At 40.8% G+C, this 18,133-nt stretch overlaps 1 protein-coding gene and 1 long non-coding RNA gene across 4 annotated transcripts in view; both read left to right on the top strand.

The window, feature by feature from the left end:
* Positions 1-2,419: 2,419 nt before the first annotated feature.
* LOC122986927 lies at positions 2,420-5,897 on the top strand. The gene is made up of 3 exons (XR_006404413.1): positions 2,420-2,756; positions 2,837-2,995; positions 5,804-5,897. It is a non-coding gene; the product is annotated as an uncharacterized LOC122986927 (long non-coding RNA).
* Positions 5,898-7,445: 1,548 nt separating this feature from the next.
* Positions 7,446-18,133, top strand: part of zgc:158766 (uncharacterized protein LOC100009641 homolog) — a 29,867-nt gene continuing 19,179 nt past the window's right edge. The window contains exon 1 of one of the 3 annotated variants that reach the window (XM_044358437.1): positions 7,446-7,503. Coding sequence is in view for 2 of the 3 variants with exons in the window: in XM_044358435.1 (XP_044214370.1) it covers positions 13,633-13,701 (69 nt within the window). In the remaining variant the exon portion in view is untranslated. Of the gene's footprint in view, positions 7,504-13,426; positions 13,702-18,133 lie in introns of those variants that run through there. The other 2 variants (XM_044358435.1, XM_044358436.1) reach the window with 2 other exon arrangements.

The raw sequence follows: 18,133 nt of genomic DNA, 5'->3' as shown, positions 1-18,133 counted from the left end.
TAAAAATAGAAAACACAAAACCACTGCTTGAAGATAGTTGTTGAGAAATTACAGGACAGGTTCACAGTTTTTCCAGTCTGTCTTAAAACAGTCAGGTTCCCATATGAACACTGAAAGAGGTTTTCCTCACTGTAATCATTCCTCCTGTTTATACTGGCTATTTAAAGATCCCCCTCAAATGTACTTTCAATGTAAGTGATGGGGGCCAAAATCCACAGTGTGTCCAAACAGTCATTTTGTGCAAAAATACATTTAAAAGTTCATCTGAAGCTGATATGAGACATCATCAGTCTGCGTTAGTCATATCAATTGGATATCTGCCACATTTACAGTCTTTTTAGCAAAAAAATCCCTCTTTGTGTTTCCTCAGACAGTGTTTCCGTGTTGAGCTGCAGTGGAAGTATAGTAATAAAAAGAGGAACTTTGACACTAAAGACTGTAATGTTGAAAGACATCTACTTGATCTGACTAATATGGACAGCTGAAGCTTCATATTAGCTTCAGATAAACTTTTAACATTTTTGTACAGAAGGAGGCCTGTGGATTTTTCCCCCATCAGTTAAATTGTTAGTGCATTATAAAAGGATCTTCTAATGGCCAGTATGAACAAGAGGAATGATTATGGCAAGAAAAATTATGAACCTGTACATTAAAGACAGTGTAATGCTCATATGGTTCATATGATTGGTCATTTTAAATAAATGGGACACTTTTGAGATTATGATCAGGAAGTAAAATGATTAGCCTATTATCATGTGATGGTTTTGTTTTTATTGTCATAAAGTGATGAAGAACCAGCAAGCAGCTGATTAATCGGGTTGAGGAAAGCCAATTGATTTTGGTCAGCATCAATGAATGAAAAGCTCTAATTATTAATGGCATTGTTACATGCATCATGGATACATACTGTCTACCAGACATGCTCATCTAAATTTTGTGCTTTTACTTATAGGATGTTGTATGATTGTCTGGCCACAAAGGAGACTATAAGAGAAAGGCCTTATTTTTTAAAAGCAGAAATGTTTTTTTTGTTTGCACTTCCCTCTCATAGTCTGAGAATACAGCACTGGCTACTTTTGTAAGACCTATCTTCTCCACAGCCTAAATATGTAAAATCTCCTGTCAACAAAAAGCTGTATGACTTGAAGAGAGCTTTAACACACAACTAAACTGCATTCCCCAAAAGAGTTCATAATGTGGACTTATAACTTTCCCCCTGGTAGTTCAGTATGCCATGTGGAAGGAAGCCTTCAGGAGCTTGACAAGGGAACAACTACACAGTGATTAGCTTCTTGATTGTTGTGCTGTAACATCAGTGCAAGCAACATCTGGCCCCAGGTATCTAAAAACAATAAAACTAGACCTTGATGCATGGCACCTCCAAGACTATGCCTCCAGATGAAGTAATAATGACAAACCTGATGGTCACTGTTGCATCTCTGATTAATCTGAGTCAGCCACTAGGGGGCAACAAATACCAATCAATGATACACATACAACTACATCACTGAAGTGGGTACTGCTGTTTCACACCTGCATTTAAGAGTTCACACACACAGACACAGACACACACACACACACACACACACACATACACACACACTTGTATATATAGATATAATGTGGAATATGCGGTGCTGCTTTGTAGATAAGACATGTAAAAGAAAGATGGGAAACATAGTCCTTGTATGGGAGATATGTCGAACAATGTTTCTTGAAATACTATGAAGTTTAGTAATGCTGCAGGTCAATCTCCCCCTCTATTCATCCCCATCTTCAGATCTGTTAAAATCATGAAGTGAATGTAAACAGGATATCACTGTAAAGGAGTAACTGCTTTTTATTGTTTTATCAAGATAAGGACACAGTGTGTCCTCATGTAAACATAAAAGAGGAACCTGCAGTCTCTCCTAAACTAACTGACCAGTTTTATTGCAACACAAGACGACAACTAAATCCAGTTATTAACTGACTAAACAATCTCATGTCAAAGTCCATTTAGTTGCTGTTCTGGAGCTTTCGATCATATTGCGTGATCTTCATCAGCGGATAGATTTTGCTCACTTGTCATGGAACTGTACAGTAGATGTTCACATTTTATGGACTTCTCATCCATGTTGGACTAAAATGTTGAGATTGATTGTTAACCTTGGAAACACCTGGTAAAAAAGACAATCTTATGTTCCCTTTAGTAGCTGTTCTGGACCTTTCAATCATATCACATGATCTTCATCAACAAATGGAAAAAAGAAAGCTCCAGAACAGCCACAAAATTGCCCTTGTGGTGATGAAATTGCTGTCAGTTGCTTAAAAGCTATAACTACACCAACTACATCAGCTATTTCCATCACCAAAGGAGGTCAAGTTGAACCTGACACCTTGCTGAACATGCCTGTATCACGTGACCATGTAGATGCAACAGTCTACCTGTCATGTAAATAACATATGGAGGATTTCTCCCACAGTATCCCACAGCCCAGTTTATTTAATGTAGTTTTTTTTAGAGTGTTGGCATAATAGTTTCTTTGTGGCGCTTCATATCAACGCGCTTTTGTTAATTGCCAGCAGCTCAGAGAAAGCAGCATTCCCTGCTCCGGTCGTCAGGGATTTAGGGAAGGACTGAATCCGAGCCCCGACTGAGACAAACAATGGCAGCTATGAAAGGCGAGGGGAGGGGTCGACCCAATGCAAATATCCACTTTGTGCGCCCTGGAAAACCTGCACTAAACACTGACAACTACCAACTTCCACCCAAAGTGAGTAAGTACTGTAGACGGTGACTGTAAAGCAGTTTTAGCGGTTCAGGTTTTGGCACAATTGTTGCTTTAATTTGCAGGAATTCGCTGAGCAAGTTCCTACATGGATTCAGTGATTGTGCAACAAGTGGGGGACTTTCTTGGTGACAACCGGCACAAACGGGACGGTTTTATGAGTCAGGACGCCGCAGCATCACTGATATGTGCCAAGTGCACCTGCTGAACCACGAAACAGAGAGGTAGGAAATACACGGTGTCTAACAGCAAGTGCAACATCATAAAGTGTTGAAAAGTTCCCTAAACTTTCTCTCCTTTGCTGTCCTTTTGTGGTTTCAACATTCAACAGTGTAAATGTTCCTTCTTTTTGCATTCCTCAGCACTAATTCTCATTTCTGAATAGTTTTTCTCCCAATATGCAACAGTTTTCTTCGACCCACACTTTTTTTCACCCTCTGTGCGGCTTATTTAGTGCAGCTAAGCCTGTCTCAGGAAAACGTGATTATCCTCAGACCATCGATACGCTAGCTTTCATTCAAGACATGCATGAGAAAGGCTTTGCAACATAATAGATCAGTGGGAGCCTGTCTGCTTGTATAGGAGTGGGGCAAACGGAGGGGAATCTCACTTGCATGTTGATGTTGGGTGTCCATGTGAGGGAACCAGACAGCATGTTGCAGAAATATTAAATCCCAAATGTGAGACCGGCTCTCAGGTGTTTGCATGTTATTCCATTTAAATGTGGAGCAGGAAACATTTATGTAAATATAGCAGCACTGACTTTGCATCATCTCTGCAGCCTGCAGATTTTGCCAGCGGTGAGCAAAAAAAAATCGTAATCGAGTGAAATGCTACTGTAAAATCCCAAGCATATCCCCCCAGAGAAACATCAAAGCGGACTCAACATGAGGCCTTTATCTGAACAATTGCTCCATTCTACCCTGCACCCCAACCCCGGCCACCCCCACTACCCCCTATTCCCAATTTCCACTTGATTAAGCCCTAAGCTGAGCAGAGTTGAATCTGGAGGGAAAATGGTTCACTAATTCTGACTCTCAAGTCTGACACAAAAGAGGAAGACTGTTCTCTCTGCTCTAATTCGAGTCAGGTTCAATACGTTGACAAAGGTTTTCTCTGCTGGGCTGAAAACCATATTGTTGGGAAAATACAGGCAGGTCCAACTTGGAGCGAGGGAGAGTGACATAAGACAGAGAGCAAACTTCAGTTTTTCTGTATTTGCTGCTTATTTGTGACATGACTGCATCAGTTGTGCAACAATATCAATGTACCTGATTACAAAATGTTAACGACTGAGTAACGGTGGTGTCAAAATGTGAGCATAATACTTCTTTTCTCAGAGTGTCACTGACCAAATCAGATGTTTATTATAAAGCAAACATTTTCATGCATGTGTAACAATCAATACAAATGCATTGGCAGTAGTTAAAAGGTTGTTTACTTAGAGGTGGACACTAGTTTTCAGGGATTGGTGTGAAAGCAACCAAAGCTGTTCATGACAACACTTTTCAATTCAAGAAAAAAAGCTTTTATTGCTATTAGAAACTTCCTTCTGCTACGGCTATTTTTTTTTTTTTGCAAATGCAAACAGTCCCGTTTGTGGTGTTGAAATCCATTTCTCACAATAGGTTTTCAGTATTTGTAAGCAATTATCTCAATTGGTAAGAGTAAGCAAGGGGCAGCCTCCAGACCACTGTACACATTCTCTGTCTGGTGGTGAGGTTGCCAGGCAATGAGAGCTGCTGGATGAAGGCTGCTCAGATGGCTCTTTTCCCCCCTTCAGGCTTCTGTCGCCGTCTCTTTCTGTCTTGCAACCCCCCACCTCTCCTCCCAGCTTGTCTCTCCTCTTCTGCATACTAATAGCTGGACCAAAGGCTGATGACCAACTAGGGATGTCAGACGGATTATTAATATTCTTCACTTTGGCTGTGTGTTTACAGGGGCAGAAAGTTTATGGGAGCTCACTCTTTTGTTGCATGTAAAATGTATAGTTTTACTTTTTCACACAGTAGAAAGAAAGCGTTTACAGTCATTGTTGGATGCATGAATTAATTCTGCTGTATTCTTCAGGAAAATTTTTTATATCTTTCTTTGTGTTATCCACCAGAGGAGGGCAGTGTGCTCGTTCTGTTGTAGCAGACTAGTAACTTTTAACATTTGCTTTTTCTGTTGTGTGCTCAAATAAAATGTTAGTGTTGTGTCTTTAGTGGCTACACAAGCTTTGCCCCAGATTCAGCATCATTCAAGAACCATGTAATTTCAGGGATTTACTGTATCTGTCCTACATCTTTAAACAGGAAGGAATCATTACTCTGACGGCAACTCACAAACAGATGGAGTGAGAGTTTAGTTTATATAAAAACAGGCGCTCTCAATTGCAAAAGGAGCCAAATATACCAACAGTTGGCATCACTGTGATGAGCATGGAATTGTGTTTGTTTGTACTCTTTTCTTTTCTTATTATTTTGTCAAATTGAGGATTAAAACAGTTTTTAGTGACCCACAGAACTGGTGAAACAGTCTTTCTGAATCGCTTCCTTGTATGTATATTATTATGCATACATTCCTCATATGAATTTGCATTGGAAAGTTTTAAAAAGTAAAATTGCAATATTCTCTTGCACACATTAATGTCACCCTTCATGCATGTAGAGCTCAGTATGGATTTCGCTCATATGTAGATTCTTGATTTTCCTGTGAAGTCTTTTGTGTAGTAACTTATCTGAAACATATAGGAAAGTAGAGAACTCAGCATTTTGTCATTGAGGACTTCCTCAATGACAAAATTCCTCTTACTGATGGGCCCTATCCCTGTGAGAGCGGTATAATTAGAGCAATGGAAACAGGAAACACCTCGCCCTCCCTATCGTTCTCTCCCCCATTCTGTCTCTCTCTCTCTCTCTCTCCCCCCCTCCTCCTTCTGTGTCTCTTTTCAGATGTGCATTTATTTGTACACATTATCAGGTGAACAGACACAGACTATGCTCTATAATGAGTCCTGTGATGGTTATCGCTGTGTCTTACATCCTTAGGTTTACTGGAAATGAGGATGTGGCTGTTGACTTCGTTTTTTCTGCCAGAAAACAATTAACAAGCTGCACATTCACTGTGGACAGTTTTGCAAAACATGACCTTGTTGGTCTTCATCCATTTGTCTGTTTGTAACCTAGATACAGCTCTATTCATTGTATATTTAGTTGTAGATTTTATTTTTAAAAATATCTTACGCTCTGTATTTTGCTGAAATATTTCCATGATTAAATTGGTACTAAAACTGCTCACTCATTTTGATCAAATGAAAACCCAAACATAGAGTGACATGAAGCAAAGAAAAGCAACCAAATCTCAGATTTCAGAAGCTTTTACGACCACATTTTTGGTATTATGAGCTGATAAAAAGCTTTGAAATGCTGATCAGCTAGTTTAGCATTAGTTGTCATGCTTGAGACAATTATAACAAATGTGAAAGTAAGCAGACGCGTTTATCTGTATTCATTCTCTTAGTCTTCATGATGTCTGACAGGCACAAATATTTCATTTCACACTATCTAAACCTTAATCCTCCCAAACCCTTGACTTGCATGACAATACCTCATCTTGTAAATGTCAGTGATTCATTTGTGGTGAATGTTTACACACCCTCTGTAGTTCAGTCCAATGTGAGGGATGTGGGAGAGGGGCCTCTAATTTCTGCTCCTTCCTCTAAAAGATTAAAGACCCTGTGAAGACCAGGTGTACTGTGCAAACCAAAGATTAGCCACCCATCGCAATTCCCTTCATTTTAGGCCACATAAATGAGTCACTCGTGCACCGTACTCCGCCTCTGTGAAGGTGCACAGATTTACAGGTTTTGTGACTCTTCATGAAACGGGGTGCAACGGCACTTAACCCAATTCCACCAGTCTCTCTGTCTGCTCAGGCATGCAGAGTTCAAGAGAGAGAGAAAAGTCAGTGTTTTTTATTGATTCAGAGGAGCGGCTCCCACCTTTCCCCTTCCTGGTGTGGAATGCACACCTGGAGGTGTTTGCTGAGTGGCTCGAGTAATCCATATAACAATGCAGGCTGACATCTGGTGCCATCAGAAGTACTCGAGGCAGTTTGCACTGTGACAGGCTCTGCATTGTCTCTATAGATCATGCCATTGATCACTTTATTGAGACGTTTGTCTTTAATCCTTTATTCTTAAGGATTAAAGACAAAAAAAGACAAAAAGTGTTCACAGGGTTTTAATGTGATGATTAGGCTTAAATTAGCTCAACATGAGAACAAATTATGGAGCTGATTTGTGAAAATGTAATGCAAACCTCAATCAAAAATTTGCTTTGATAAAAGACACAATAAATATGACCTTAGGGAACAGAAAGCACAGGTAAAGGGCAGTTGTCTAGACTTTGTTGACATGGCAGGCCAGTTGAGCTGCGCTGCTCTCGGTTCCTCTCACAGTGTACACACGGGAGGAGATGGGTGCAGATAAAACGGCTGGGTCACGCCCCGCCGAGGAATTGGGATGCCTGGGGGGGGGCTGGGAAACTTTCTGCCTGGTTAGCCTTAATATTGTGATTCTTCTCAGTCAACAAAGCAGTGCGTTTGATGGAACATGTCAGGTTCCTCCAGGACTTGGGGGCTGGTTCTCTTCTCTGGTTAGACAGCTGTCAGCACTACAGAGCTCAGAGAGCCACCGACTCTTCCATGTGTTGTTGGAGACTTCAAAGCGGGAGAGGAGCAGAGTGAGGTGAGTGCTGATTTTCAGAACAATTGAAGAGCTTTAGCCGGATTAATTTGGATTCAGTATTGGGAGGTTGCCCTCATGAGTCTTTGGGATTCATGCGCTGTTGTCAGATCTGCGAGGCATTGTTCTCTCTTAGGAGAGATGTTATTTGTTCTCAGAGTTAAACCAGCATGTGCTTTCTTTAAGGGTGAAATTGAACAGAAGCCATTGTTAATTGCAGCAGAGCAAAGGTTAGCATCATTGTTGCAATACAGTATTTCATGTAGAGGATGGCAGTTTATACTTTTGAAATTGTTGATATTTTGAAGTGGATTTTAATTCTGGTAAACAGGAGATGTGAGTTATAGTCAACCACTGAAGAGCAGAGTATCAGTGATCCTTACTATTTATCTCAGTTTGATAACATGTCTATGATTAACAAAGATTTAATAATGCAAAATCTAGTGAACTGTTTGTGCAAAACTGTTTGTATTGTCCAGTAGAAACTATGCCAGCCAGTATGATATACATGATATACATCCAAGAATATGTATCCATAGTCCACAGTGGACTCATGCTCTAAATGACAGTAATAACTCAGTCTACTAGTCTACTAATTCTTGTTGAAACAGATTTATTGATGCATTGGTACCCCGACAAGTCTGTGCAAATTAAAATCTAACATTGTGTGTTTAATAGAGGAAATATTTCTTACACTGCCCTACAGCAGAGATTAGATAAGATTAGATGTAAAAGGAAGGGAAATCTTTCTCACAAGTTTGAATACTGTAGTCTTAGAATAGGGATTACTTCTTAAAACATGACTACAATATGCTGTATTCTCTATATGTATGTTAGATTCTAGTAAGTCACTCTTCACTGTATAAACAATACAAGTCTGCAGTACATGCTGTGGTACATGTATACTTGGTCAGACTGAGCATGTCCTCTCCTTGACACCTTGATTTGAACTGTGGGAGTTGCTGCTGTAACTCGACCTTGCCTCCTCCAGCCACCTGTGCTCGTGTGCTCAGAGAAAACACTGGCTTTTGTGTTGGAGTGAGACGTCCACACAGCAGGAGGCCAAGGTACATTAGGGGGCTATGACAGGTGGCATACTCCTCCTGTGCTTCCCCGCAGTAAAGCATACGAATACGGTTGGGTTGTTTGTGGGACAGCTGCACCACACTGCCATGGAGGTGGGAGTTAAAACCCAAAACAAAGACGTCCAAAAAAACGAAGACAACTGCACCCCGGATTTGATTTAAGATGCATTTCGTTTTAGATCCATTAATGCAGCTAACGCATTCCCGTGTGTGTCTGAATGTGAGGTCGCTCTTGCATTTCAGTGGGAGGCTGGGAGTCGGGGTGCTATGTGGGTGTCTGTGTTTGTGTAGCTGTGTGCATTTGTGTAACGAGGTAATCAATCTGGATCCTGGAGCCTGAAATGTGCAGCTGAAACACTGAGTCTGAGAGGAAGGACAGTTCAGCTCCCCAAGTAACTGTTTTTACCCGCCAGCTGCTGCTGGTTGGGGAAGGGGCAGAGGGGGCGGTAGCTGGAGCCTGGATAGTGATGTGATGTGAGTTCTCATGGCTGTGTGAGGCGGACGGGGGCGAGAGTGATGACTTGTTCGCTCTGTCGTCTGTATTAATGCAGCTTCTCTGTCATAGAGCTTCATTTTCCAAAACCTACTCGTAAGTACCACATTTCTTACACTGATTAATGCAGTTCCTTTCAGTTTGGTTTGTGCGTGTGTCAGTGTTTTCTAGGTTAAACAGTGATCTTGTCGTTTGCTTTTAGGAGAGTGAAATATGGGAATCGTTGACTTAAATTGCTACATGTGCTAAGAGTTGTTCGACAGACCGTTGTGAGCAGGAACATTATCTCAAGCTGTATCTTAAATATCAAGACGGAGTGTTGGTGTGGATTTCCTCAGCTGCTGCAAAGTGGATATAACAGACAATATGTCATTGTGAAGATGCATGTAACTTGATATGACTCTAAGATGTTGCGATTATTGACATTACTGACATTAGGATAGAGTTTGAAGTGAACTATAGTTGGAGTTTAAGCTTCACTGAGCCCAGCTCAGAGTTCAGTTCAGGCTCCTGGGAAGAAGAAATGGGGTGAAGTTTAAAGTTTTCATAACAACTGTTGTTGGGTGGCCTGTGTGGCACTATGAGGTTGGTACGAAGTGAGGTAGGACTATGGTGTCACATTCCACAGTTTGGTGTGTGTGTGTGTGTGTGTGTGTGTGTGTGTGTGTGTGTGTGTGTGTGTGTGTGTGTGTGTGTGTCAGTTAACGGCCACCCATCTATTTACACCAGAACATTTTCTTGATCTAGATTCGCTAAAATTTGCTAAAGTAATACTTGTTGAAGCGTTGTATTGATGATATTAGGTTACTAATTTGTAATAACCTGTTGATTAATGTGCGCTGTCCCCGTTCCTTCGCTTGAACATGTGCATTCATGTGTGTATGTGTTGATGTGCATGGGTATGTGCATCTGAAACAATCAGCACAAATCTATCAATCTTATTACAAACAACTACTGCATACATCCTCCCCCCTAAATCTGTCTTATTTATATTTTTATCTGTAGAGTTACGGTAAGATATGACGATGAAAAATGATGAAGCTGCAGCTCTCATGTCATCTGACTAATTTGTTCCCTTGGTAGTTTTTATCAGATGGTGTGCCACCCGTGGGACTGCCTTATCTGCTTTTTCAAATCACATAAATACTGTATTGTTTACCAGATGTCTACGTAAATGAGGTTATTTTAAACCTTATGGTTCTTCATGGAAAAACAACAGGAAAAGTTTAATTTTTGTAGTTGTACAAACATATAAGAGCTGATGTTCTACTGTCCAGTAGCCTTGATTTGAATCAAAACCTACTGTAGATAAGGCCATATGCGTACAGATTGGTTTATTTTTTTTGTCTTTAGTACAGGAACATCAGCACTGAGGAATAAATCACCCTGAATTTAAACTTAACTCTTGGCTCCAGGAGGGATTTGTTTACTGTTTATCCCAGAGCAGCGGGGCTTGCTCCTACATAAATCAAAAAAAGCCTCCTCTAGTGGCCACAGAGGAGGCATGTATGTTCACATTCCCAAAGGGGACATATGTGGACGGGAAAAATGTGATGGAAGGAAGGAGTTTTCTATATGACCAGAAATCCTTTCTGAGGGAAATCAGATTTTAAAGTCTCCCAAATGTAATTTTAATTGCCTGACAACCACATTTTGTATTTGTACCGGGGGTTATGAAGATGAAGATTTTTTCACATGTACTTCATATCCTTTAATTGATTTAATCAATTTAATCCCTCTATATACCACACAGTGTTGCATTATATATTGTGTGATCAAGTTGTTATTGGGGGAATTAGTAGAGGCTTTAACAGGTTAAAATAAGCGATAATAGAAGGGAGGGATGAATTTACAATATGTGAGGTAGAAAATAGCAGACATAACATATTGAATCGGTGCTACACTGAATAGTAATTCTTTGGCAACTTGGAAACAAAAGAAACACTACTTAGACATGTCAACAGTCAGAACCTCCACCACAAAGTGCAGCTATAGTCAAGTCAAATTTATTTATACAGCCCAGTATAACAAATCAGAACTTTGCCTCAGGGGGCTTTACAATCTGTACAACATATGACAGTGTCTATTCTTAGACCTTAGATTCAGATCAGGAAGAACTCCCTAAAACAGAGAAAAAATGGAAGAAACTTCAGGAAAAGAGGAGGGATCCCTCTTCTGGATGGACAAACATGCAGTAGATGACAAAATGGCCAAAATGACAATGGAAAATAAGGATGATAATATTATAGATAGATTGTAAACTTGTATAAAATATGTTTTTTTGGAGAGTATAATCACTCTCACATATTTAGTTGGTAATTTCATAAACATCTGAATGTTTTGTTTTCAGCCTTTTCTACTGTTTTTGTATATGGCTACTCTCTAAATATAGCTCCTTCACAATCATGAACAGCTGATTTGATCATGTTCTTTTTTCTTGCCAGAAATTAAATTATACAGTAAATCCATTATGTCAGTATTGAAAAAAAACTGCATTTTCAAGAGTAACTGATTTTGTACTGAAAGTGATTAAGTAACCACTCTTATGATACGATAAAAATAAGATACTTTGCTTCAAAAATGAAAAGATTGTTTGCTAATGTAATCTCTAAAAACCACACACAGTTAATACAGCTTTAATTATAAGATTTAGGATCACATTTACTTCTAACTCTTAAAAACATAACTACTCCCCATGTGGCCAATGACAGGCAGGGCTTCAGCCTCACTTCCTCAGCCAAAATTACACATGACAGACTAAAATCTACTTGTGCATCTTGGATTTGGGCCTGACCCAGGACCTTTGTTGACTTCAGCTTGAACCATTTTTGTTGCTCACGTGCAGTCATTTCGACCTAATTAGATAAGTAAGAATTAAAAAGAAGGAAAAAGAGAAAAAAATGGAGGAGACATGAAAGAAAAAAACTGCCCTCACTGACAGTGAAGCCAGCTCTGTGGAATAAAAGGCAGCAGAAATTACAGGGTCAGTCATGGCACAAACAGTGTGTGAGTTGGAGAAGGAGGAGTGTATATTTGCATAGTGCGTATGCGAGGTATGTCTGCTTCTGTTTATATAGCAGATTATACAGTAGATATATACATAAGACTAAATGTAGATCTACTGTATATAAAACAATACATTCTGCTAGTAATTTATATTGTCACTACTCGGTTTATATTGATTCTTCTGTCATGCCGAGCGCTTCCCAAAAGTGCACTACATCCAAATCTAAATTTCTGTGGTTACTTAAGTCAACACGACAGTAACGACAGTGTGTTTGTGTGATCCCACATGTGCTGTGTGTGTGACTGCAGCCAGTGATAGTGTGTCTTCTCGTCTCTGTCGGGCCATTGTGATGTCTGGCTCTAATGACGTCCAGTGAGAATCTAGTGCCTCTCTCTAAATATAAACCAACCTAATTACCTATCCTCACTACCTTCTCTGTTTACACAGCCCGGCTTAATATGATCTTCACATTTTCACACAAAGTGCGCATTCTCACGGATCATGTTTTCCCGAACAAGGATTTCCTGTGTTTAGGTTCGGGATTAATTTGAAGAGATGGGAAGGAGCTACTGTTGACCGCTAACGAACTGTCACTTCGCTGCATTCCAGAGGTCAAAAACATGCTCACCTTTTAGTGATGCCTGTCAAGTTTCCAGATGTCATTGTCGAGGAATGTTAACTAAATAGTTTATTTTTTTATGTCTTTTAACTCATAGCTCATAGATTTTTTTTTTGAGAGTCAATCTGTTTTAAAGATGTCATATCTATCTTCTGTAACAGGAGGATGTCCCGCATATGTCAGTGGTTTGTAAGGGCCAGTTAAAGGATTGGGTGTTCCCCTGACAATATTTAAGGGGAGCACCATTGTAGTGAGTGACCTGAACCACCAATCCTATGCTGATGTCTTCCTTTCTTTTTCCTTTTGAAAAGCAGCAGAATAAGCTGAAACCCTAGTCCATTTGTATTGTCAGGACAAAGAGAGACCATTGTGGCAGGAGCGGTGGAGGGAGGGGAGCTGCCGGTGGAGGTAGGGGTGCAAGGGGTCAGAGTGGGGGGTGCAGAGAGGAGTTAGTCAGAGTCCCGACCCCTGCTGGGTGGAGTGTTGAGGCTCTGAGGCGGTGGGGGGGGGGGGTGTGCAGTTCAGGTAGTGTGTTGTTTTGTTTTGTTTTTTTTTCTAAATGATGAGCCTGAAGTTGCAGCAGTATGCATTTATCCAGCTGGAAGAGGCTTCAGTAGCAGAGCAGCAGGGCGGGGGAGGTTAATGTTGGAGGGAGCGGCGGGTGAAGGGAGGTAGGGAGGGAGGGTGAGTGAGTGACGGGGAAGCCAGTGCACTGCCTCTCTCACGCTCTAGCAGGAGATCAGTCTGCTCCAGCTGCCTGCACCACAGCACACAGAGAGCTGGAGAGTTGGAGAGAAATGGCACTGGACCTGTTGATATCACAGCGATGACTTACAGCACTTACAGAGTGGATTGTACTCTGGATTCCAGCACTTGGAGTTGATGACACATTTATTTATTGAAGATCGGGATTTTGTCTGGTGCCTAAATGCTGTCACTGGGCAAAATGCACTCCAGAGCCAAGTCCCGGAGTTGTGACAACTACCTGAGTATTAAGGTACAAGCTTGAAATATGCTTTGAATTTCCCTCCATTATAGTTTTAATGTGACTTTTTGAGAGGTACTGTCTTATGTTTCTTTCAAATGTGATTTAGCTTTGTGTGTTTGTGTGTGTTTTAACTGTTTCCGTTTTCTTCTGTATTGGGTATAAACCCAGTTTCTGAGGAACTTTCAGCGTTTTTAGGAGTTGTACGGTATTATGCACATTCACAAGGGATGTATATCTTCAATGTCACCACTTTAAGACAGCTGATATTTTGACTTCTTGCTCTGTAGCCAAAACATAGCTGGTAGCTTTCTGTACCTGCAAAAAAAAAATGAGGGAGTTCAATGTGTCTGCTGATTATTGCTTGGCATATATTTCTTAATTTTAATTCAGTTTAAACCTTTTAATGCCTTTACTTTCTCTTTTTATTCATTGGGAAAACAGAATATGTCATAGTGCGTAAATATTTTCAGCAAAGTTTTTGTCTGTTGCTATCAGATACTGGCCTGTTTGTAGTACTCTGTGTTCAATTTGAAGGGCACTGGGTGTTTGATTCTTCATGGATTGCCCCTCAACATGTTCTCCATCTGTTGAATGCACAATTACAACTGAATGTAGTGAAGCTCCACATCAATCGGAAGACAAATAAGGTGTGTAGTCTTGATAGGTAAGCTAACTGAATTTGGAGAGTGTTTAGTTACAAGCCTATTTCAGCTCATCAGTGATGGTGGGCCCGTATCTATCCAAACAATAAAAACAAGATATGAAGTGCACACTCTTTATCATTTCTGGGGTCAGTGAAGTACACAACTTTGTATCCTTTCTGATAAGTGAGGCTCCTTTATCAACCCTCCACTTGTTTTGGTATGCACCCATTATGCACCCATTCTATATTTACCCTGCAGAGGTATCAACAGACTTTTGTTAGTCTCCTTTGTCTCTGCTGTCACCGCTCATCACTGCTCTGATTGGTTGAAGGACCTCCATTCACTTTTTGCTTTCTTCTTGTTGAGCTAATATGCAAAGGCATAATCAAATATAATCGAGTGTGTGTGTGTGTTTGTGTGTGTGTGTGTGTGTTACTGTGTGTTGAATACAGTACAACACCAATCCATAGGGTCAACAAAGTTTGTCAGGGCTGTTCAGGAACAGTATCCTGTCAATGTTGTTTACATCCTGTAGGACAAAGTCATTAGTTACCTACTGGCGACATGAATCAAGTCTTTCTGATAACCAGTGTGGGAATCTGTAAAAAAAAATCCACTCCAATCCATTACTATATTAGGGTACAGTAGTCTTATTGGAAAATAAACTTTACAGCTTTACAGCTTAGCTTGCATCCTTTGTTTTGTTATTCATGACCCTTGTACAAACATATATTGAAAAAATATGTTGCACATGAACTGAACAACATATACTGTAGCCTGATGATTAGCAGAGATGTTTATTTTAGTTATCACATTACTTTTCAAGTCATAGGAATGTAAATGCAAATAAAAGAAACAAGAGGTTGGCCATTATTGTTGATCTTGGTGTGTGTGTCGCACAGTCAGTGTGGCCTCTAAGGTTAAATGTTATCTGCTGAGATAACCTCTACTAGAGTGTCTTTTTGCAGTGCAAATACAATATTGTGTTGTAGACACTGAGGAGTGTGCTCTGTAGTGAGATGGAGTTTGTAATTGATATATCTGTAATGTTGTGTGCGTTTTGAAGTACAGTTTAATTCAAGTTACAACGTTACATAGGATGCAGTGATTTTGAGTAGAGAAAGGTGTTATATGTTCACTTAATTGAGACTTTTTTAAGTGCATGTAGTGTCATATTCCTTTTTAGCCATAAAGCAAAAGTTTGACTGAGGCATATTCTCCCAGCCCCTCTCCTCTCCTCGCCTCTTCTCCTCTCATGAGATAGGATTTCTAATAGTTGAGATCAAAAGCTGAATCAAACTGCCGGTTCAATGGTGAGGTCTCACTAGGCTCTTTTGTTGGCATCCTGGCACCTGGCAGTGGGGCAGGTCTGAGCAACCTGTGGCCTTTGTCAGCCTGCTGCCTTTAAGGCTGTTAGCAGGTTGGTTAGTGAGCAGCCTGTATGGGGGCTCCAGGGCTCTCCTGTTACACTCCCCTGGTGGCTTCATGCTCCACTGGAGGCCTGGTAGGCAGCGCCTTTTGTGTCCCTGACCCACTAAATGTGTCAGTGACCACCTCTCGTTCACTCTCTCTGTCTCTGTGTGTCTTTCTTTCTCTGTGATGCACCACTTTTTTCCACTTGTCTTTCTATTCCTTTTTTTGTTTTCCTTTTTCCACTTTGCTTTCTGACACATGTTTTAAAAACTGCTGCACTTTTGGAATTACCAGCTAATAAAATATTTGCTCATGGTATATTTGATGTCTCTTATAGTTTATTTGTGAAATATTATACTCAACTCAAACTCAGTCATACCTGAATATGAAAGAGAATCTTAGTTTTCTTGTTTCATAAAGAGACAAAAAATCTTGTCTTTTATCCCACTCACTCGCTGTGTGCACCTCTTGAACAGCTGGTTTACTGACGGCACTGACAAAAGTGTCCCACCTGGAGCTTGAAGCCATTAATTACCACAACAGTCCTCCATCACACAGGCAGTCAGCTTACAAAGACCTGGCATCAGAAAGGGTGGGACTTCCCAATCTGCTCCTGTCCTGGCTGAGGGTCTGAGGCTAGACATACACAACACATACACACTGCATTCCTCTGTGCCTCAGAGCGGATGGGAAGCTCAGCTCTGGTGGCTAAGCTTAGTCGTTCTGCTGAGACATGCAGATATGTCTCCCACAAGCCAGGTGACACTTTTTGAAACGCTTCAAATGCTTCCTGACAATGTAAGATAATTAGCTACAGGGTGATGCATGTATGGCAACTATTCTAAATGTAAACATTGTGTCATGCAGCCATTGTGTTCATATTGTCGGATCGCCTGTGCAGCCGGTTGAATAGCATTTGATTCGTCATTCAGCTCAAGTCTCTACTACACTGTGTAATTGTTCCTAAAAACCACTCCTCATGTCACTACCACTGTTTTTTTCTGCCTTGGGAACCTGAAGAGAAACTTGCTGGTGTGTCCTAACTATGTAGTGAGGGCTTTCCTCCCATTGTTAGCTTTCCTCCAATAAAACACCATGTTATTCTTCTCCTCCCGGGAGCAACAGTGACTAATGCCCAGAGACATTTTTGTTTCACTAAAAGCAGGCTGACTGCTAATGGAGGTGGGCGTTTTGTTTCAGGGCACCAACAGTGTACAGCACATACCACTTAGAGAGGCGGAGTTCACAATGAGCGCCTTGTAGTAGAGTCGTGGCATGTGTACCAATGCACTGAACTGTACTCACTCTCCTCTAATTGATGGTGCTGAGCTGCTTAGATCAACAGGACAGATCCTACAAAGGGTGAAACATGGGCTGTCTGACAGGCAAAATTCACCGGAGCACAGGCAATGCCTTGATTTCCAGCCGTCCTTTTTTTACACACTTATATTGTAATGTAAATGTAGCACGGACACTCAAGTGAAAGTAATGAAGTAGTTGTGAGGAACTGGATCCTTAACCCCCTGCATTCTTCAACATAGTACACAGTTGTAATAGTTTGGGACTTTCCCTGGCATCGTTATCTATCTGTATGGTTATCACTGGAGGCAGATGTCTCTATTCCACTGTTGTGTTCCACGCGGTAACGACAGATAGCAGAGGGATGTTTGGCCTTGGCTCCGACCGCTGAGAGGAAGGTCATAGCCTGAGTTGTGAACATGACAATCACTCCAGGTCAACCTCATCCAGGACTGCTGTAGTCCCAAATGTCCTGTCTCGTTCCTGTTGTAATTAACGTGTCGAACATGTCAGCTGTTCAACTTGGGGACAAGTGTGGCGGTCTAGGTCACGTAGGGGTCAGATAATAGTCAGTGATGACGAAGTTGTTATTAGAGGGTAGCGTTCCACAACTGGAGTCCAGTCTGGACTTTCCAGTTCTGCTGTTTGTGTCCGCTCACAATGACGTCACTCCCTCCAGGTGTTTCCCCTCGCTCTGATGGAAAGACCATCATGGCTGACATTTCCTGTCATGTTCAAACTTCCTGACTGTCTGACTAAGTGGGATCATGCTCAGTAAATAAGTGTTTCTCTATAGTTAGGCAACATTTATCTGATATTTCGGAAATTTAACTTGTTTGCATTTCAAAATATCTAGACTGAGATCTCAAGAGATGATTGAAGGGATAAGTAAATAAAATCTGGCAATCCAAATTCATCTTTTTCAACTTTCGACTTTGGAATTCGATTTTTCCCTCGTTTTTGTTTTTTTCCTGTGAAATACTGAACATTTCATTACAAATGAAATGAAGTAAGAATCATTCTTATGTTCTTATACCATTCTTCAGTTGGCCTGCTACCAACCCATGTCCACACGAAGGGCATAA

This window comes from Thunnus albacares, chromosome 8 (assembly GCF_914725855.1).
Source record: "Thunnus albacares chromosome 8, fThuAlb1.1, whole genome shotgun sequence".
NCBI lineage: Eukaryota > Metazoa > Chordata > Actinopteri > Scombriformes > Scombridae > Thunnus > Thunnus albacares.
The sequence above is the reverse complement of the archived record's forward strand: the minus strand, read 5'-3'. Positions and strand labels throughout refer to the sequence as shown.